Source organism: Amblyomma americanum, chromosome 6 (assembly GCF_052857255.1).
Source record: "Amblyomma americanum isolate KBUSLIRL-KWMA chromosome 6, ASM5285725v1, whole genome shotgun sequence".
Taxonomy (NCBI): domain Eukaryota; kingdom Metazoa; phylum Arthropoda; class Arachnida; order Ixodida; family Ixodidae; genus Amblyomma; species Amblyomma americanum.
This window is the reverse complement of record NC_135502.1, coordinates 187,907,378-187,929,845: the sequence shown is the minus strand read 5'-3', so window position 1 is coordinate 187,929,845 and position 22,468 is coordinate 187,907,378. Positions and strand designations below refer to the sequence as shown.

At 44.8% G+C, this 22,468-nt stretch overlaps 1 protein-coding gene across 1 annotated transcript in view; it reads right to left on the bottom strand.

The window, feature by feature from the left end:
* LOC144095630 (tight junction protein 1-like) overlaps positions 1-22,468 on the bottom strand; it is a 432,906-nt gene that overhangs the window by 116,641 nt on the left and 293,797 nt on the right. Inside the window, exons 16-18 of the mRNA XM_077629302.1 lie at positions 16,711-16,801; positions 11,149-11,244; positions 845-970 (exon numbers count right to left, since the gene is read on the bottom strand). Of these exons, the coding sequence (XP_077485428.1) occupies positions 845-970; positions 11,149-11,244; positions 16,711-16,801 (313 nt within the window). The remainder of the gene's footprint in view (positions 1-844; positions 971-11,148; positions 11,245-16,710; positions 16,802-22,468) is intronic.

The window sequence follows — 22,468 nt, the reverse complement described above, 5'->3', positions numbered from 1 at the left end:
GTGCTGATGTCCCTTAATTGTATCAAAATTTTTTCTACTGGTTGTCATTGCTATCATTTACGAATGACATTATTTTTTACTGTGTAGCACCGAAAGAGACTGAATGACATTCAATGCATCAAACACCATTCGATTCAAATGACATTAAATTTGCTACTGTGACAGAGGTAAAGCTGCTAGCAACAACAATGAGGAACAAATAGCCAAGTCTATTCAAGCCAGTTTGCCTAATTGCCTTCCAAGATGGCACTTTAAAAGGCAGAGAAGGAGCGGCTCTTTGTGAAGGTGAAGCCTGCTTGCACCTAGGTTGATTCTAAAAGAACTAACTTTTGGAGTCCAGTGTTTGAAATATGGGTTGTGAAGATGTACATGTTCCTAAGAGGTGCCTGATGATTCTTGGCAAAGTCCGAAACACTGTGCAAGTCTGAATTATTGGAGTGCGAAAAACTGGCTGGCTACTGTATTTGTTCTGGCGACAAAACCTTCAGGGGACATTGAGGTCAAATTGAAGTTGACTTGTATTAATAGGTTACCAGATTCTATCAACAAAGCTACTGCTTTCAACAGAAAGAGAGCTTTGAGCTGCCACCAGCTAATTTTACAAGCATACACTGTTGTACATGGACACATTTTCTTGGGTTTGATCCTAAACACTAGGCCATCCACCAAAATACAGTGACCAAGGAGTCCTTTTGGATCCGGTGATGGGAAAATTTTAACCTCTTGCCAGGAAGAGCCAGAAAATTGATTTTGTTAACTGAAATGACAAGAGATTAGGCGGCACCATTTACCACTGCCCTCCTTTGAGGCAGTTGAAAAAAAGAGGCAGAAGGTATATACTGACCAGGAGAGCCAAAGAGACGTTCCTGAGCTGAACGTGAGAAGCGCGGTGGTTTGCTACCGCGGTCCACCTGTGGTGGCTCGGGTAGCACCCGAGCCAGCTTGCTGCCACTTGGAGGGGAGTACATGCCTGCACAGAGGAGCACAGCATTTTGGGCAGTGTGTCAAAAACAAACTGCACATGGCTACATTGGTGTTCGTCCAGCAGCAGAAGATTGCCAAGAAAACTGTATCGCAATGTGTTTAGGCTAAATGATCACAGAATGTGCTTGTAGAGTCTGTGTTAGCAGCACACGTCTTTACACTCGGCCTACGCAGAGAGAAAGACGCTGATGGGCACACCCACAGTGCTGCTGCTGTACCTCAAGTGTACCCCTGCAGCTCAAGCGCATGCAGAAGTTGATCAGATATACTGATGCTTCGAGAGTAAGCTGCTAAATCTCATTCATTCCCGGTGTTGATGGCAGGAAGTTGACACTTTTCCCGGGGCGCCAAAAAGCTTTCGGTCCACTGTGTGCACAAAGAGCTTCGGCTGAACTTCCCAATGCACCACCTTGGCTGTAGGTGTAAGCAGGCCTGTCCCAACTTCTCCCTGCGGTTTCAAGAGGGACACGTTGGCGGTCGCATTGTTCAGGTTGACGACGTCGATTTCTTTTTCCCAGGGAGCATAAAAATGTCATCACAAAACTGCGCTTTCCGTGTTATTTCATTGCACAAGTAGTGAAAGCAAGGGTAGCACAAGTAGTACGTCTCATTGACATCCACAGGTCTTTCGGATATTACAAGTTGCTTCAAAACATTCATGTCTAGGTCGCTGACACTGGGAAAATTTAGTTTCTTCGCAATGAGGTTCTTGTGCTTGGAAAGCTAATCTGCACAAAACACTCGGTCAGTTCTATACTTTGTCACCATGAGATGCACGTAAGCAGCGCACGCATTAGAAGCAAAACAAAAGCAAGTCTCTTGCTCATCTGTGATGGAAGTGAACAGGAGTGCTGTGCCTGCGCTGCATCGTAAGTGGATTAGAATGTATCCGGCATAGCCACTGTGGTGACATTGAAAGTCTCCTCTGTAATCAGCCAGCACAGTTTTGCCGGTGCACCCTCTGTCCATTTGATAAAGACTGCTCCTAAGGTTTGCCATAATGGACCACCCGGAGAGGACCCAAGTGTTTATAGCTCCAATCATCGTGTTGGGCCATGTTACAATGCTGCCATTGTCAACCGAAAAGAACGTCACGCTGACGTTTCAGCATAAAAGGCCTCGTTTCCGATGGTTTACAACTAAACCAGTAAATTGTTCGAGCTAAAATACTGCACAAACATTGAATTAGATTGGCAGAATTGTTTTATACCCCAATTGTTTGGGGTACATGCCTGAATCAATAAGAAAAATTCGGATAGTCTCATCGCCCGCGGCAACAACGAAACAAAATGGTGCTTTCTCAGCGATTGCGCCGGTGGCGCCATCTTGTCTGTCGGCCGTGGAGATTTGGCAAAGGAGGTGGGGGAGTGTTTTCTGAGAGGTTTGAAGTTGCTATACCATGAAAGACTTCAAACTTGGTGCAGCTTTGGCTAAACTAAGCTTTTTGTGATCACTGATAAAGCAGTTGCTGAAGAGTTTTCTAACCTCCCGCAAAAGAACATCAACCTTTGCCCTAACCTCCATGGTCGACCCAACGAGATGGCGCCATGGGTGCAATTGCTGACAGAGCGGCCTGTTTCACTTCGTCATCACCACAGAAGATGCGAATAACCAACTTTTTCTTAATAATTCAGGCAAGTACCCCAAAGAAATATAATATAAAACAATTCTGCAGACCAAATGCCCTTTCTATGTGAAATTTGAACAATTCACCGGTTTAGCTACGAGAAGCATTCTACAGTGCATTTAATTACGGAACAGTCTGTATAAAGAACAATAAGTAAACAAAGTCTAAAAAATAAAACAAATGCTTTTTTTTAACTGTCGTCAGAAGTTTTCATTGTTCCGTGTTTTCCCTTTATCTCTGTATTGAAAAAACATATAAATATGAACTTCAGCAGTTTGATAGATCAGTGTGCATGAATGATAATGCACAATTACTGCCACTCTGCTACAAGCAATTTTTGATGTAACGACCTACAAACTTGACAGAAAAACATTCTTTGGGTGGATTTTGAAAAATATAAAAACATCTATAGCTTGCAGACAGGCAAAAATAACGAAGCAGAAATAAAAACATGCACATATTTGCTCAAGCAATTTTTGTAACCAAATTCGCAATCAAAGTTGGCCAAAACAGCAATACTCTTAAGCATGGAACTGCACCTGTCCGTCATTAATAATTTAGCGTGCTTCGAAAAAATTTGGGGGGGGGGAGGGGGGCAAAATAAATTGCGGATTGCTTCTTTCTACTGAATAGATGACAATATATAAAAATTTCAAATGAATTCAAGAGGTTGACCTGCTACCCTTAGTTCGATCTTATGTGAAACCACCCTAAGGTGGAAAATTCCAAATTCCGTGAATGCAAAATAAGAATCTACAAATTCTGCAGTAATCTTTCTTGTTATCTACACTCAAATAACAGCGCTTGTTTGACACAAGACCTGTGCAACGACTGCAATGGAAAAGAGTGTTGAGGTCTCTTCTTCCTTCTCGTCTCTTCTTCCATTGCCGCCCAGAAAGATGGGACAGTGAAATTTTCACCTTGTTCACCTTGCTCAGGAAGAGGCCTTTGTCACTGGATTTCAGTTCTCAAGCAGTTTTCAGGGATACTCAGCACCTAGGTCTGGTGATTCTTGGCTAAGTCGAGGCACACTTGCAAACTCTAACCTCTTTTTCTAGCAGAAACCACCTTACCTGCAGGGGATCCTCCTTCAACTATGGTTGGCCTGAATGGTTTGGGACTTCATCATAATCAGAATAATATTTACTTTAAAAATTTTCTCTAGTCTCAAACTCCCCCTAGTGTTTTACTCTTGCAAATAACATCAATTAGTAATTTTCCGATCGTTCTTTCACTCCTACTGATGTCCATAACAGCAACTGTATCAAAAAATGAGAATACGGCTGCCAACACTAAATTCAGCAAGAAACACTTTTTGCGTGAAATTGCAGGAAGCTAAGGGCCTTACACAAAACTAATTTAATTCAATTCTTTTTGCTTCAGTCCTCTGAATGTCGGAAGTCAGTGGATCTATGTCATTTTAAAGGAAAATACATCACGAACAGAGACGACAGATGAAGAGGTGCACAACACAAACGCTGTCTCGCAACTAAAATTTTATTCAAGAAGAAAACACATATGAAAGCGACCAAAAAAAACGGCAAAGTCAACAATCACATGAGGCAATCAAGACACAGAACAAACTCAAAAACTGAACAGATAGCATTGGGCGCCCTTTTCTATGACCCATGGCAAATCAAGTATTGTCCAAGAACCGTATCTCAGCATCACATAATGTGATAGAGGGTTGGCTGATGCACGCGCTATTTTTCTTCGTTATGAAAAAAGCTTCCATAATCTCTCTGGTACGCTGGTCCCGGTGCTGGTACAGTATCTCGATTTTTTCAAATATCGCCTTACAGTTCTTTTTATCTTCGCACTGAGCGCAATGTTCAGACACATCTGACGATGCTTGTTCGTGTTCTTTTAGGTGGATATTTAAGCAGCGCCCGGTTTGTCCGATATACACCTTTTGGCAAGTGAAAGGAATCTGGTACACCACTGAACGCACACAATCCACAAATCTTGATCTGTGCTGCACCGAACACGTAAAGGGGTGCATTTTTTTCTTCCATTGTTGGACATCTGTTCCAGTCATCAGACACAGGCGTTGAGGCTTTAGGTGTGCTGAACAGACCACGTCAACACTAAAATGACGAGTAACATTCCTCAGATTGTGTGCCATGCGATGCACGTAGGGAATGGCCACTGCTTCTTCTTCGTCCGTCGTCTCTGTTCGCACTGTATTTTCCTTTAAAATGAACATAACCCAACAAGCCCAACTTTCCATCCTACTACAGCAAAGATCTATGTCATGCTGCAACGTTTGGCTTGCACATACAAGCAGCCAAAAATTAAGTGTCAGTGCAGTTCGGGATGCATTGACTACAGACTAGTTAACTGACCCGAGTGGAGTGATGTTTGATGCAACGCTCTTTGAACTGCCACTTGCACATCACTGAGTGAGGCTGCAGCACCTTGTTAGCACAGTGAAGTGCAATATTGTATTTATGAAACCTCCAACCCTTTACTGGGATGTGCGTGACTTGCAGTTAGGTGCGGTGCAAGTTGTATTGACCCTGTTAGTTTACGCCTGTTTAGGAATGGTGGCACTTGGTCTGGGATCATGTGAAGCTTGTGCTTGTTTCTGTTTCATTCCTTGAGATTCATCTGTTGTGAGTGCAGCTGGCCGTATTTGATCTGACTCACAAAAGCCCACATTCGGAATGCACAACCAAGTGCCATGCCACAGTGGTAACAAGGTGTGCGAGACTAATGCATTTAACGCAAAGCAACAGCTCTAGTGTGGTGCATTGTGACACACGGAACTTGTGCGGATTGATGTATGGGCTAGTTGGCTTATGAACAGTGCAAGGGACAAAAGAAGAGGACAGACACGGTCTCTTGAGACCCCCTCTCGTGGGGTCTGTGAGAAGAAGGCAGGTGGTTGCGTTGCTTGTCTCCATCCCTTCACTCCAAGAGACATTTGGGCATTGTTTCAGTGAGAGGTCAGGAAACGAATGGAGAAACTACCACTGACTCAGGCAAGGTCTTGCCTCCCGGTTCCCTGGCTTTGCCAGGAGATCAACAATGCAGGTGGTGAAATGTTTGTTTGATTCGAGGCTCGAACGGAGCCTGTGTGGTGCTGATGCTCCAGAGTCAAGGAGGCCTGACCTGGCTGTGTTCGATGGCGTAATGGGCTATCGATGTGCGACCTGTGTCGTCAAGATGTGCTCCACGCACTTCCTCGTGCTGTACCGCGCGTAACGTAACCCTTTGGCAGGCAGTGAGGCCCACGATCACCCTTAGCTGAGCTCTCACACGTGTATGGTCGTTCAATTTGCAAGCACGGCTCCATGAGCCCACCTCTGAGTGCTAGGGATTAGTGCACTGTTTTGCAATGCAGCTTATTATGTAACAAACACTTGTGCCCTTAGTTGTCTTCTTTCTTTGGAGCGAGAGCGCAGGCATGCAGTGGGCTATGCCCTCAGCCTGCTATGACCTGAACCCTGAACCCATGCTATCTGGGTGAAGTGCGACTCTAAAACCAGTCACTTTGGTAATGCTGCAGAGTTTGCGGTGGTTTGGACAAACTTCAAATTAGTGTTGTTCTGGCACGGTCAGCATAACAAGTTCATTACATAAAGATCAGCTGACGCAATACGTTCACTTCATGCTTCAAGGAGGCTATCATGCGGTTGTGCATAAATAAGAGTTTATCATTCTTCTCTGGTCCTCAGCAAAGCTCAGCACAGTGCCTCTGGTGCATGGTACTGTCTTTTAGGTGGTGCTGAATCTGCCAATTGCTGAAACATCACCTCCTTTCTCGCCATCGCTGGTGCTTCAGGCCACGTAATCCACAGCCAACAGCTATTAAAAAACTTTGCAACACTGAGGAATTCACCATACAAAGGTTTATTACTGCATTACACTCAAAAGAGAGCAACAATGGCGTAGAGAATCTGCCTTGCATGCAAGAGGATTGTGGTTTGAATCCTGATGCAGCACATATCTTCACCAGATAAAAAAATCTGTGAGTAGATGGAATTGGAAAACCAGGAATGGGGTGCAGCCTGATCTCGGCGACTGCAGCCAACAATGCACTCTCTCACCAGAACAACATTTGGCCATTCTGGTGTAGTAATTAGCCACGACCTCCTATATGACCTCCTACACGACCTCCTATCGGCAATGAACAAAGTAAAATCACAGTACACTGTACTGATGGGCGACTTCAATGCAAAAGTGGGCTAGAAGCAGGCTGGGGACCAGGCCGTAAGCGACTATGGAATAGGTTCTAGAAATAGCAGGGGAGAGCTATTAGTAGAGTTCGCAGATAGAAATAATTTACGCATCATGAATACCTTCTTCCGCAAACGAGAGAACAGGAAGTGGACCTGGAAGAGCCCCATTGGTGAGACTAAAAATGAAATCGACATCATATTATGCGCTCAACCTGGCATCGTCCAGGATGTGGCTGTCGTCAGAAAGGTGCGCTGTAGCGACCACGGAATGGTAAGGTCTCGAATTAGCTTAGACTTGAAGAGGCAATGGAAGAAGCTAGTGAAAAGAAGACCATTAACGAGTTAGCAGCAAGAGGGAAAATAGAAGAATTCAGGATATCGCTTTAGAACAGATATTCAGCTTTAACTCAGGAAGACGACCTTAATGTTCATACAATTAATGATAATCTGACAGCTATCATTACGGAGTGCACAGTAGAAGTAGGCAGTAGGATGGTTCGAAAGGATTCTGGCAAGCTATCTCAGGAGACAAAAGATCTGATCTGGTGTGGAACAAAGTTACGTGAACTGGGACGTTGGAATCTGGTCAGTCTATTGCTATAAGTATGCACTGGTGACGCGGTGCCGATAAGAAACCTTGAGCACGCGGCTTATTCTGATGTCTATGGCAGGCCTGGCTCGTGGCGTTCGGTGGCAAAAGAGAGTGATCACTGTAGTTAGAGAAGACGGCATGTCATGCGCCGTGCGGTTGTCGAGCAAGAAAAGGAACTTCCTATTTTTTTGTTAACCCTTCACGGAACAAGTAGCCTCCCATCCAGCCCTCTCTGTCGTGCGCATGCGAATGTAGCCTTGCTAGTATTCTAGAGGACACGTGGTGGCCATTGTGTTTTTAACAGCCAGATCTGTTAAAAGGATTCGTCGGCACTCCGTAGATCCAATCTTTTTTTTTCCTGGGAGGTCGCGTTATTTCCTTAGACAGGGGATGAGAGGGCTCCCCTCTACTGCAAGAGACTCCAGGGCCCAGTTCACAGAGCCTCCTCGTTCGCTACAACTGAGTTGTGTGGCCACACTTGTTCATTGTATACGGGATGTGATCTCATTAATAAATATTTTAACGGTAGCGCCACCCTCGTTCATAATAAGCGAGCGTTCGTTACAACTGCGGCCGTTATAAGTGGGCTCGACTGTATTCAAATGTGTAACCTTTATGCACGTTTGTCAGCCTCAGAGATTAGTGCTGTTTTCCGGGTAATCGATCGCACTGGAGTCACCTCCTCGGAATAGTCACAGATAGCGTGAGAGCAAACTTCCAATCAGCAGGAGTAAAGCTGGGCCATAGTTGCAGCTCACACCAGCACATGACATCCTCCAACTGTGGCCAGCGCATTTTTAATCACTCAGAAACAGTGGCGTAAATCCATGCGAATTTCAGGGACGTACACGGCTCTGCAGGTACGGCTTTGCAGTGGGCATAGTCAGACTGATGGTGAAATGATGGTCAATAAGTTTGCAATGGGATGAAGCTATAAAGATTGGGCGGTAGTTGTTTACAAAAGACGGTCACCATTCTTATGAATAGGAATTAATTTTGCTTTCAGCAAGTCACTAGCTAAAGCGCAAGAAGACAAGGACACATGAAAAATTTCTGACAAAAAGTGAGGAATTCCATCTAGGCCTGGAGAACTTTGTATTCAATCGAAATTCACTGATGCCCTCATCAGATACACTGCTGACTGGTTCAAAACAATCACAAACAAAGCCGTCAAAATTTTTGTTGGCATCAATTGAGAACACAGAGTGCAAGTATTTATCAAAACATATGACAGTTATCTTCTGGCATGTAATGACTGTTCCATTCATGACTATTTGGTCAATAGGTTTATGCAACTCTACAATGTTATTCCAAAATTTAGAGGATTACTTTTTATGAACTGTAGAAGGCATCCATTGAAGTACTGTTTCCTGGCAGATCTAATGTTAGAAAATAGTTCAGCTACAAGTGTTACTGAACATCAGGGTTTGCTCATTGAGAACATTTCAGGAGTTCAACCTTCCATTTCAGATTAATAATGTGACAATAATTCAATGGATGCATTTTCTTTACAGGTTTTTTTCTTGTCTGGAACGAAATTATGCAGACAAAACTGGCAATGCTCCTTGAAAGTATTCCACAAAACAAAGACATCACTGTCCAAAAATGTATCAAAAGCAACCATTGAATAAAGCGCGAAATGATCATTTGCATGTGAAAAAAACTAGAGGGACACTGAAGCTCCGCCTTGAGGGTATGATGTGACTGCGTTAATGGCTATTTAGTATGTTTTTCTCCTAATTACACACACTCATAGAATACATCACTAAGCGTACTAGACCATGTGACCAGATGCACAAGGCCTCCCTAATCAAGTCGAACGAACGTTCCTCAGTGGTCTACCCCAGGATCATGGCTTCGATTCCCAACTATTTATTGCAATTTTTTAATTTATTTCTACCCTTACATGTAATAATGACATTTGAGCCATTCTATGTCCTCATAATCACAATTTAAATCAAGTTTTAACCATATTCATTCCACAGCTCAAGGTGTGACATGATGACTTGTTAGACCAATCGGGATTATCTTGACATCCTAGTGCCAACGGCAATAACTTAGCCTGTTTCTCCACTGAGTGAGAGCGTAAAAGCTTTTATACAGTAGCTTCCTGTTAGGATGAACTCGGTTAAGACAAATTCTCGGATAAGGTGAACAATTGAGACCATCTGGCTAGTTCCCCATAGGATTCAGCGTAAAAAAAAAGGTGCTTAAGACAAACTGTTTGATTGAGTTAAGCTGAACTTTGGCAGCGACTACGAACTCCAGCAACCCCACCTGACACTGTCGAGCAACGGAAAATTACATAAATGCTTGCACGCAAGAAAACGCGCCCCGACGAGACAGCATCTGTGCAACTTGGTGCCATTGTGCGCAGAAGCGGTCTTGTGGAAGCGCTTTGCCTGTGTGTGTCACCGGCGGACTACAAGCTGTGGAAGCCGAAGTGACAAGGAGAGCCTCAAGACAACATGGAGGAGTCACCACCACTAAGTGTGGGCTATGAGTCATCAGTAAGACTTGAAGCGTTTCTCTTTATTGGAGTTAGCTGCCGGAAAAAATTTTGCTGCCATGTGACAGCCCTATCAATTTTCCACACTAGTGCAAAACTATATCTCCATAAAAAAATCATGTTTATTTCTTTCTTGCCCTCCAAATTTTTTGTGAACAATGTATATGAGTTGTATATTTTTATCATGTGTCAAGACATTGCCTGCACAAAGTTTTTATGTTTTTTATAGTTTGTTGTTTTTAGCTCAAAATGCTCCATTTACTACTCCTCTAATAGCATGTTTTATTCTAATTTTGCTCAGTAATAATGATCTAAGTCTTTTTTGTTTTAGTAAAGCAGAAATTTTTCAAGTTGAGCACTGGAGCGCCGGTTGCCCCATACCGTCACTTCACTGCAGAACACAACTGTTCACACTGCTCTCCTTCCATGCACTCACATGCTCAGGCATTGCAGATTCGCTTTGAATGAAGCTGCCATCCCGCTTCTCGCATGCTGTGTTTACAAAAGTCATGCTCTGTGAGGTGCGAGCACGGAAATCAATTGTTTGCTTCAGCTAGTGACAACTCAAACTGCATGCCATATGACCGCTTGTGCTGGCAGTTGCTTTCCCAGATGACCAGAAGGCGGCGTGAGAGCAAACTTACGGCTGCCCACAGAGCCATGCTCCAGAATGTGTGTCATGGGCACTTCCGTCTGCTGCATAGTCAGCTGGGCCGTACGCGGGTGGAAGGCATGGAAGGTGCTCACTACTTGCCCGCTAGTGCTGGACTTAGGTAATATTGGCAGCGTCTCTGCACTGCTATTGTGTTCAGCTGCACGACTGCTGCGATGCTATTCTGCTGGAAGTGTGCTGAACCGCAACCGCACAAAGCAAGCATTTCAGATATGTTATTCACCTGAGCTTTCGAGTACCAAATAATTTACTGTTCATATGAATATTCATACCTCTGACCCCTTTAAGCTCACCAATTCTAAAGAATTGCCCATTAACTCCATAAATAATGACACCTGTCATCCGAACATATGTTGTCATTGTGCTTGCAATGTTCATCCACTTCTGCCTTGTGAATGGGCTGCTAGCCTTTTGCCGGAATCCTGCAGCATCACGAGTATTGTAATCTTCTTCTTTTTGATGCTGAAATAAAGTAACTTGTCGCCAAGCAAATGACACACACTAGGGAGAAAACACAAAATCTGTCGGGGAGTGGGCACATAACACTTGCACATGAGCTGGCAGAGAGAGGGAGCTCACCCAACGGACGCCGCCCTTCATTTGGCGGTGGTGGTCGATTACTAGGGTCCTCGTAGACATCCGGCTCGGGGCGCCCATACAGTGGCCGTGCCTCCACTGCAAGGAAACCAACAGAAACATGGATTCCCAAATACAGCATCAGAGGAGACAACAAATTCTGTGTCTTGTTATTACGGAAACAGCTGTTAAGGGAACATTTCCTGGTTCTGCAGTGTTGGCACGACATGAGGGAAAACTGAGGGGCAAATGGGACTGGCACTGCTTGCCACACCATGAACCTGTGGCGTCCTCTGCGTGCAGCATCGTGAACTGGTGCTGGTGCCGTTCATGCCTCTACACATAGTGGGTGCCACCTGACTACACAGAGAATGGGACATTCAGCAGCGCAAATAGCTGTCACTGAACCTTCTTTGCACAGGCGTGATAAATGGCAGTCTGTTTTTTCGTGCTGCTAGCTTCACCATGGAACTAGTTTAGTATGCAACCCTGTTTTAGTACCAAAGTTTTGCTTAGTAAAAATGAAGGTGACGCAAAAATTACATTGCACATTCAGGCTGTGGCAATCAGTCCATCATAGAATGAACATGTGCAAGCATAGGACTAGGCCACAATGAATGCGCAGGCACCAAAAAAACTGTGCAAGAGACACACTGTGTGGCCACGGTACTCGCTGATAACTCATGTGGGCACTGTGATCTCAATGGCTTTAAGTCTCTGTAAGAAGAATGCAGAAATTCGATACAAATCATTTGCTCCAGATGTATGCATTCCTGTGGAATATTTGGGTGTGATGTGGCGTCAGTTGGCACCAGCTATGACACAGCACTCCTCCCATCTTAGGGTGAATAGCGCTGCATCAGTTTCTTGACATGGGTTGACCACCGAAGTTCCAGAATAGCGTTGTCAACAGGACCGCTTTGTGTGGGAGCATTCCGTATAGGCGATGAGTCAGCTGCCCTTCTGCTTGCAGGTGTTGTTGCCGGCATCACTGCAGCTTCATGTGGACGAAGCTGATTCACATGTCATTGCAATTCCCCAGCTGGTTTCTCAGTTGTGACCATCCATGAACCTTTCACAGATCCTGGAAAGCACTTTTTGCCTTCACCAAAGATCCACGATCAAAGTGCGTAAGCTCTTTTGCCTTGCAAGTGACTCTTGCTGCAACAAATTGAGCCAATCACAATAGCCACATCTGAAGGGCATGCTGTTGTGTACCAAAAGACCAATGTTCATGCTCTAAGGACTTGGAGCTTTCATGACAGCATCCATGTTCTTCTCAGGTCTGTTACGGCTGATGTTATCCCCCAAGTAAAAGGGTACTAGTACATGGAAACTGCACTTGTCTTTTCTTAGCCTGATGCCGAGCTCAGGGAGACACTGTCTTGAGGCTTGCACTCTGCCACAAAAACATCGTCCAAGTACACCTGTTAAGCCATTTTGTACCGTCCATGGTATGTTGAAAAATAGCTGGTGCTGAGGAAATGGATGCTGTCAGTTTCCTGGGATTCTCCATCCAAGGGAGCCTGACTGTGTGCATCATGAAAGGTCAAAGCGGTAAACACTTCTCCCTTGTGCTGTGCACCAAAAAGCGTGCTACCAGTGATAGCACTCAAATTTTCATAAGTCCAACCCCCACCTTGTCTTTCACTACGTATAAAAGAGCCCCAGCTCTGGCCAGAACACGTTTTCATACTCGGAGAGTAGGTTGTGCTCTCCTGCCTGCTGCCCTGAAGCTGACCTTCCTGTCAAGGGCAAAGACAGCTCCTGCTGCGGTCAACTACAATCAGAGAAGCAGCAACAGTAGTGGACTGGAAGCATGAGCCTAAAGGGAACGATCTGAGGTAGCGTAACAGCTGGACTGTTCAGGAAGATGGGCAAACCCCACGACTCTTGTGGTACACGTCGCAAGGTGTCATGCACACAGGCGATGTGACGTCGGTCTCCATGCTGATGTCGACTCCGCCCCAGCAGAAGTTGCAACAAATTGGGCCAATCAACATTGCCTAGGTGGTGTAGTACTGCTTCAGGATGTGCAACTCTCGCGTGCACACTTGATTTTTGTCACTGTCATATGTGGAGCTCCCATTCAATACAAACATGTTTAGCTGGTTTTTGTCCTTTGGCCGACACACAGCCACAGGGTGTCCTTTTCTTCCAAGCATGAAGCATTTAGCCTTTTGTGAAAGTGCAAGATGCTTGTTGTATCATCATCATCATTATCATCAGCTTGACTACACCCACTGCAGGGCAAAGGCCTCTCCCATGTCTCTCCAATTAACCCTGTCTTGTGCCAGCTGGGTTCACCATATGCCTGCGAACTTCTTAATCTCATCCGCCCACCTAATTTTCTGCCGCCCCCTGCTAGGCTTGCCTTCTCTGGGAATCCACTCCGTTACACTTAAGGACCAGCAGTTATCTTGCCTTTGCATCACATGCCCTACCCAAGACCATTTCTTTCTCTAGCATGCTCGTGCCTAAATTTTTACTGTGGTGCCTTTTCTGGCTGAAGAAGATAGTTGCTGACAGGACATTTTATGCATGCCAGGCTCTGTCTTCACCTCAGCAGACTTCATAAGCTTGACAATTTGTCCAGCAGTTTCTTCCGCCAAAACCAAGTCTTCCACTTGCTTCAGGATCAACTTCAGCCATCACAGCAGTGCTTTCTGTACGTTGGAATGCCATATTCCATACACTATTCTATCCCGTAGATTGCAGTCCAACATGTCATTGAAGTTGCAATTGTTAGCAAGTCTTTCAAGCTCCACAATGAACTGCTATGCTGGCCCATCTCTGTTTTGGATGTGAGTGAAGCTCTGGTCTATCTTGTCAGGCTTTGGTATATAGAAGTCTTGCAATACTTGCACAGTTTCGGCGTAGGTCAACTTTCCGTGGCATGCAACGACCAGTTAACACGCTGATGGCTCTTGAGCCTAGTGCTGTTTTCTTTGCATCAATACTGTTCCCTTCAAAGCAGGTTTCGACATCAATTATGTACGAAGACCACCTATTGTTGAAATGCGGAACTTGGTAAGACATTGCAGTTGTGTTTTCAATGGGTTGGTTTGAGACTCATCACAAGTGCTATGCCACTGCTATGCTGCCTACTAGCGGCGGGCAGAGGTGGCCAGGCAAGAAGGAGACTGAACGAGAGCTGCCGAAACAGTAAACCAAGTCTATTCTCAGCCAACAAAAAAGAACACATACACACAGAATGTACACAAGACATCACATGCCATGATGCGATACCAGCACATGAGGCGCTTCACATGACTGTCTGTGGCGAAGCAGCCACCTCATCATAAACACAACATGCACACACTTACAACAGATCACATGTCAGGTGGGTGTGCATGCCGTAGCCAATGCAATCAGCTTACGTCGCAGCAGGGTGGCAAAAAGCCGCTTAGCTACAGCCTGACTTAGGCACAACAGCAGTTTTAAAGGGACCTGAAACACTTTTCTAAAAAATTGAGTTCTTTGTGGTAATTAATAGTTTTTTATATTCTGAACAAGAATATTTCATTTAAAGAGGGTGGAAATAAATCTAAACTGTTTTTTTTTTACAACAAAACACACACCAATGCTTCGGAGAACTGAGCGAATATGTACGCCACTGTTACCCACGGTTCACCGGTTCACCGGGCAGAGTGGGTGAGGGAACAAACGCGTTTTAATGACATCCTAGTCGAAATCAAGAGGAAGAAATGGGCTTCGTCAGGGCATGTACTACAAAGGCAAGATAACTGCTGGCACTTAAGGGTAACGGAGTGGATTCCAAGAGAAGGCAAGCGTAGCAGGGGGCGATAGAAGGTTAGGTGGGTGGACGAGATTAGGAAGTTTGCAGGCATAGGGTGGGCGCAGCTGGCAAAGGACAGGGTTAATTGGAGAGACATGGGAGAGGCCTTTGCCCTGCAGTAGGTGTAGTCAAGCTGATGATAATGATGATAGTAAATGGTCTGCCAATTGCACCAGCTTACTCACAACCTCATCATCTCATATTAAAACAAAGATATGATCAATTTCAGCGACACCTTAGCATAGTAGCTAGCGTGCAAGAGATTGGGTCAGATGCACTGGCGGCAGCTGATATGCGGTTGTGAATTGAAACTTGCTTGTATCGCAGCTGTCGCTCCTACCACCAACTCGGTACGGGTCAGCAATCCTCAAGGAGGATTTTTTTTACGCTCCTTTATCGCAGGGCTTAATGAACTTATTTTAGCATGCTTTTCTGATGCCGGCACCAGGGATCTGCCGTATATAGAGAAGGTGTTGGCTTGGCGCAGACAGCTTGCGGGAGGCACGGCGGTGTACAGCAGTGGAGACAGTGCTGGTATCGGACGGTGCCATTGGACGGCACTCTGCGTTGTACACTGCCTTGTAAATGACTAAGATATTTACAAATACAGCTCCAATCCCCGTATCACTTATTTTACCCAAGGGACCGTTGGTTGGCGAGCTCTGTGATAACGGTGAACTACGACTAAGCATAACCGTGGTTAGACTGCCCGTGGAACCATATGCTGGAAGCTCAATGCTGGAAGTGGCTCTAGCTCAGCATGGATGTGAACCAGCAGGAAAAGGCAAAAACTTTACAAACAGGTGAGAAAATGTGATAACCAGAGGAGAAATATTGATACACTAAGATAATCTGTACAGGCAGTTTAGATACGTTACATATCGCCAGATGTTCTGTTCTCTCACAGAATTACTGAACTGAAGAAAACAAATGGCACTGACAGAAGACTGTGTTGATCTGTCATTCACCAGAGCACAGGATGGAACAAAACGAGCGGAGCAAGTGAGCAATATCAGACGGCCAGCCCCACCCCCCCCCCCCCGCCGCTTCCGGAAGCGATGAGGGTGTGTTGGCGGTTGGTTTTTAACAAGCAATTTAGCCTTTTTTTATGAACAGAATTGCAAAACGATTGGCACACATGATTTACAAGGTCCCTTCTTCCCATCCACTGCATTCCATGCAATTCCCTTTAGTGTCCAGTTTATGAAGCACGAAAATAGAAGAGATACCACAGGCCAGAAAAGACACGCTCCTCCTGGGCTGTAACATGCTCACCTGTCAGATAAAACATTATGAAGCTCAAGAAGCTCATGCACCAGCTACCTCCATGGATCTCAGTAGCTGTGCAGTCCGCCATGACCAGTGCACACTAGCCAGGTCGTAATTACAGGGCGCGGTTCCCAGCACTGAAGCAGCTGCACTGTGGTAATGCTGCACCGTACTGATTGTGTGGCTTTTCATAAGCTGTCTGACAATGCTGTCAGATGTTTTCAACAAGTTTCTCATTCAGTGCTCACCGACCCCCTACTTTTAAAAGGACATTGAGGAGAAACAAGAGCCATTGACGTATTACCACTCTCTAAAGACAGACAGGTTACTTTCAAAATAGAGCTTTCACAAGCTTGAAAAAGCCAAAAGAATGAACGTTTAAAACAGCAACCATGGAGTCCTTTGCAGTGTAGACATGACAGTTTGCCTACAGTGCCAGGAAAAATGTAATTTCTCTCAGCAATGTCTTTTGTTGCCTGACAGCAAACTGCACTCACGGGTGTTGCTCCGGCGGCTGCCGTAGTCCTCCTCAACGCCACCACCCCCACCGCAGGACCGCACTTCATTGGCCATGCTGCTTGGCCCCACCTGGGAAATGTCAAAAGTAATGGCTTCCATGCATCACCAGCGTTCTAAAACAGGACTTCCATGACTGCCTGTTCATCAATTAAGGCAAACACCAGTGTTGGCAATGCACGGAGCCTTTAACTTGAAGGCTCAAGTGGCAGCTCATCCTCCAGCCATCTGTTGCAGATGCTTACAGCAGTCCACTTGCCATCATGAGCAAAACTACTCCAAGGGTCATGCTTGTTTGTCCTCGATCTCAACTAGGATATCATCACCCGCACTGCTCCCTGCTGGCTCCAGCAGCCAAGCGATTCCAGTCAGCCTTGTACACACACACGTCTGGAGCGCTCGCACCAGGGAGTGTCATTACAAGCAGTATTATCGTGAGTGTGCATTACCCTCCACTCTTTAAAACCAGTACAGGGCCCACCAAGCAGTGGCACACTACTCCCTAGACAAGCGACTGTACAGATTAGTAACTGATTACAATTAGAGTAACTGAACAACTGCAACCAATTTATTTTACCTAGGAGTTTTATTAGCAAAGCACAAATACTATACAGGCAAAGGCGGGCTAGTTGGTGGTTAACAATGGAGTGCATATTGCAACCGCGCAAAACGACGAGGGACCAAGATAAGAATCTGCGTTTTGTCCTGTGCTTTCTTCTCTACGTCCCTCGTCGTTTTGCGCGGTTGCAATATGCACTCCATTACTATACATGTACTAAAATGACGTGGTGTGGCCTACTTCATCTATGTTCACTGCAGTTCATATGGTGCTAATTTTGCCCAACAGTTGTTTTCCCAAGTTATCGTGACTATTTTCCCACCATTTGTGGTCGACACGTCACCAGCGACACTCAACACTTTGGATGTATGTGCTGAAGGAGAGGGATGTGCTGTAACATACCAAGACCGCGCATAACACTTAGCTCTCATTCGCAAGATGAGGGGACAAGCTAAGAATGATATTGTGTTGTGCCACCGTGTTAAAGAGCAAAATGTAAACCACGGGATACAAGGCTAGTCAAATGCAGGCCATTCAGGCTTGCATGTAGGGACCTCCTCGGGCTGGCCACTTCCCCATTGCCACTCTGTAACAAAGAAAACTCCCGTGCTAGCACCAGTGTTTGCTACCAATTTCTCAGAGTTGCACCCCTAGCTACAAATTGTTATCTGAAAAAACAATTACTAGTAACCAATTACTGGAAAATATAGCCATGAAGAAAAAGCTGGCAGTGGCGTGCGACAGAGCGCTCGCGCTAGGCCGGCAGCCAAACAATCATCTCTTTGCTATTGCTCATCGCGTCCCATTCTTTGGCTCGCCGCCACGTAACAAAATAATTGGGTTAACAATGTTACCCTTACAAAAAGTAATCAACGCATTACAAGATTTGAAGAAAATGTAACTTATTACAAGTAATCAATTACTTATAATGCATTACACACCAATGATGTCCATAGCAAAACGACAGGTTGCCACCATTTTAAGTGAATGGCAGAGCAGGGTCGCCCCTTGGATACAAGGTCAAAAATTGGTGTCAGCGTACACATTTCACCTACGAAATCAGTCGCTGATGGCATTTCATTCTTTTGTTTTGTTCTAGCATATAAAGACTCCATTTTTAGAGAATAATTAGAACCATAATGATACTTCTATCCAGCTAATGGTTAATACCTTCAGGAGTTGACAGACAAAGTGAAAAAGGAATGATGCAGGACACCTGAGTGCAGGTGCACAGTGTTTTTTTTTCACCGTGTCTATCCATTGTCAATACGTTGGCATACTCCTGGGTATAAAACATGCGGCTGCACTAACGTAGGCTTCAGGATAGAAGTAGGACAAGTTCAGGTCATTCCATTTCAGTGATTGTCTGGCTCAGTGGTGAGGGCGCTTGACTACTACTGAGCTGGAATTCCTGATCAGTGCAGGTTAAAGATCACCAGGTGGTCGAAATTAATCTGGAGACCTCCACAACCGCACCTCTTTCTCTCTTTCACTCCCACCTACCTCCCTTCCCTTATGGTGTAGTTCAAGTGTCCGCCAAGGTATGTGAGACAGTTACTGTGCCTTTTCTTTTTTTGTTATCTGACAATGTGATGCTTTGGAGTTGGCTCGGCTCCTTTTTCACAGGTGGCTTTCATCTTCAAGTACATGATGGCGGCAGGAAAGAAGGAGTGCAGCATTGTCTGTGCCATGATGGCCATTGGCGTCTCTTTTGTGAGCTGTAGAGCAGATTCCCAGCATGTGTGGTTGACATTGTTTGGAGTGGTTTGAATATGTCTTGCCTACCTGCACCCGGTGTGCGAATATAAAGAGGTGTGCAAATACAAAATTTTTGACCGCAAAGTAAATGTCAACATTATAAAAAAATTGGTTACGAGTCGAATATGCCTGAATAATTTCGGATATCAGAATGCGCACTTGAAAATAAAGAGAAATGCTTTTCGAAAGTATGAAAAGAAACAGCAAAGAATTTCTTCTCACTCATCATCAGCACAATTCACTGCACCTGCAAGAACAACCAAGCATTATAGGGGCCATGAGATGGTTCTTCGACATGCACAGTTTTGTATTCCAGTAAATAATCCTATCACTAAAGTTTCACTGCCCTGGATATTGCAAAAAAAAAAAGCATTAGAAAATGTGAAGCTCCTGAGGCTCCCTGAAGCTCCTGCCAGAAAGAGAGAGAGAGCGAGAGAAGCTCTTTAATGAAAAGACAAAGAATTCAGCTGGCAGAGTAGATGGCATGCTACTCTGCGCAGGGAAGAGAATTAGAAGATAAAGGCCGAAGGACAACAGTGCGGAAAAAGTAAAATAAAACAAATAAAAAGGTGAGAAGATAAAATGCAGCCATTAAATGCATACTAAGGTGCCTCGGCAAGTAATGATGTTACATGTGAAATGATGAAAAGCATAGTCTGACAAATGGGCTAAGAAAGTTCACTGCGAAAAGGGAGCATGAGGGCAACATGCAAGATGAAATTAGAGCTTATCAATGTGTACTATTTCCTTAAATACAAAAACAAAAAGTTCATTGCATGTCCCTGTTGTGTATAGGCAAGCTAAAGGACCTTAAACACCGGCAATTGTTAGACGGACTGGGGAGAGCTTCTCCATGCACTGTTTATAGCACGCACACTCGTCAGCACATGCAGGACACTCAAGCAGGATACAGTGGATGCGCGCTAAACGAAACTCGAATCAACGAAAACGCCTCTTAAATGAAACAATTTCAAAACAAGTAGTTGGTTTTCTATAAAAACCAGTGCTGACGCATGCTCGACAATGGAAACTTTAAGCGTGCAGCCCGATGCGGCATGTGCTCAGTTTCAGTTTCGTTTAAGCATGCAGCACGCTTAAACGAAACTGAAACTGAGCACATGCCGCATCGACATTGACACCGTCTTTGTTGGTGTCGATATCCAGAATCCAATCCAATCCAATGACATTTTAGCACTTTGTTGAGTGGTCGCCATCGACGTCCATTTCACGCTTCGTGGTCATCACTTTATAGACCTCCTGCATGTTTGCAAACAAACGAGGTGGCGCTGCAGTCGCTAGCGGGCTCGCGGTAGACAAAAGGCCAGGGAGTGGAGTCGCAGAGAGGTGTTGAGCGTGGGTTTTCAAGGCTTGTAGGCGCGTTTCTAGTTTTTGCAAATCACAGCAATGATTGATGCTTCCAACTTAGTAATTTCTCGAAGTACAAGCTCGCATTGGTTATGTGCGGCGTATTCAGAGAAATAGTTTCCCACTGTGTATTGTAAATATGGTTAGTAGTAAACATGTTGAAAGCATATCTGCCGTTGATTTATACGCTAGGCATTGAATAAAAAAAGTTTTGACACTCTGCACTTGTCGGAATGATTTTACTTCGGGACAGTAGTGGGAGGAAGTGCTGGCGTTGTTTCGGCGGAGCAGATCGACGTGCGCTCACCGTCGTGTCCCCGATCTCCTCTGTCTCGCTTAAGCGCTGTTTTTAGCCGCAGGATCACGCACCAGCCACGCCGACTTCTCCCCTTGTTAAACTGGTCGATTTTTCTGGAAAATTTTTGATTTCTGGAATTATTTTCTTTCCTAGCCCTGGGGTCTTCTGTTTCGCGACGAAAAAGTATAGCAAAATATTCACTACAAATTTATAAATTACGCTTTTTAGATGTGCGGTCGTCGAAAATTGTGAGGTAATTTCTTTGATTTCAGTGCCGCATTTCTTTGACCAAAGCGAAAGCGAAGAGGCCGTAAACGAGGGAATAAACTTTAAGGTTCGTTTTCTGACCTCTCACATTTTCTGCTACTGGCATCACTCACACCTTCGTAATTCCGTAACGCATGAAAATAAAATGATTCATTTGTCGCAAACTATTCCTGAGACGTTGAGGAGCGTAATAAATCTCTCGATATTTTTTTTCCTACGCGTGCAGTACTATGTTGTTTTTGTAAGAAACGTTTTCATGTGACTATGCATGCATGAGTACTGATCATCTAAAAAAAGAACTAATCGCGTCATCGAACCGAACAGGGCTTTTTGTACGTGCTGGCATAAAAAAATTTGCGCACCTTCTACTCAATTGTTTAAGACCTTGGGGTGACTTGACGAGGGTGTTAATTATAATTACCCAGAACTGCACCAGCTATAGCTAAAAATAAAAGGCATTACTGAAACTAGCATAGCAATTTCATATGTGCACCAAGTTTAGTTATATATCGCATGCATAAATAACAAAAACACTTTTCGTTGTCACGTCCCCTCTCAATCTCGACACGTGTCTGTTAGTAGAACAGAAAGGGTATAAACTACGCGAACAAGACGGGACGAGAGGCACACAAATCGACAGACAAAGCGCAGACTTCCAACTGATTTTATTTGTGAAAAACACATCGTTAATAAGGCCAGAGAACATAAGAAAAAAAAAGAAAAACACTATCACCGTAGGGTTCAACGATAGAAACATCAGCAGAAATTTACAGGTTAATCAGATCCGATGTGAACACGAACGTGCCCTTCTAAAAACTCTAGCTCTGGTGTCGATAGCGACAGCGAGGGCGAGCTAACACAGTCGTTAGCTCCACTAACGCGCAGTTTATACCCTTTCTGTTGATCATGAACCAACTAGCCCGCCAGAACGTCCTTCTGTTAGTAGCACGCCTGCGGCTGCTTCTTTCCAAACAAGCTTCGCGATCATGTACTACCTCATGAAACATGACACATGCATGATGCAATGAAAAAGCGTGTTGCGTTAAGCACACTTAAGGTACGCTATTCTAAGCATGCCAACGAGACCGCGCAAGATTGACACAACTTACCAGACTTCTTTCTACTCGAATCAAATAATTCCGTCGGTCATATTAAGAAACAGTTTCAAATAAATATTAACTGCCATAAAACGCACTATTAAAGCATGCTGTGCTATTAACAAAAGAACGCATTCCTTGCGGGCGAGTGAACCTGCCGGTGCCCCGTGCACAGCGGCTGAAGGTGATAAATACGTGTGCAGCTACATATGTCCATTTTTTCCTTGGGCAATTATCAGCCTACTGTCCTGATGTTCAGGTGAATGAACGCAGTAACTTGCATGCTATTAAGTGCATTGAGTGGCAGTGTCCGATCGACTCCCAGACTTCGCACTTTACTACCGTGACCCATTGCCTGTTAACCAGCTTCCTAATGCAGTATTTCTGTGCGAGAA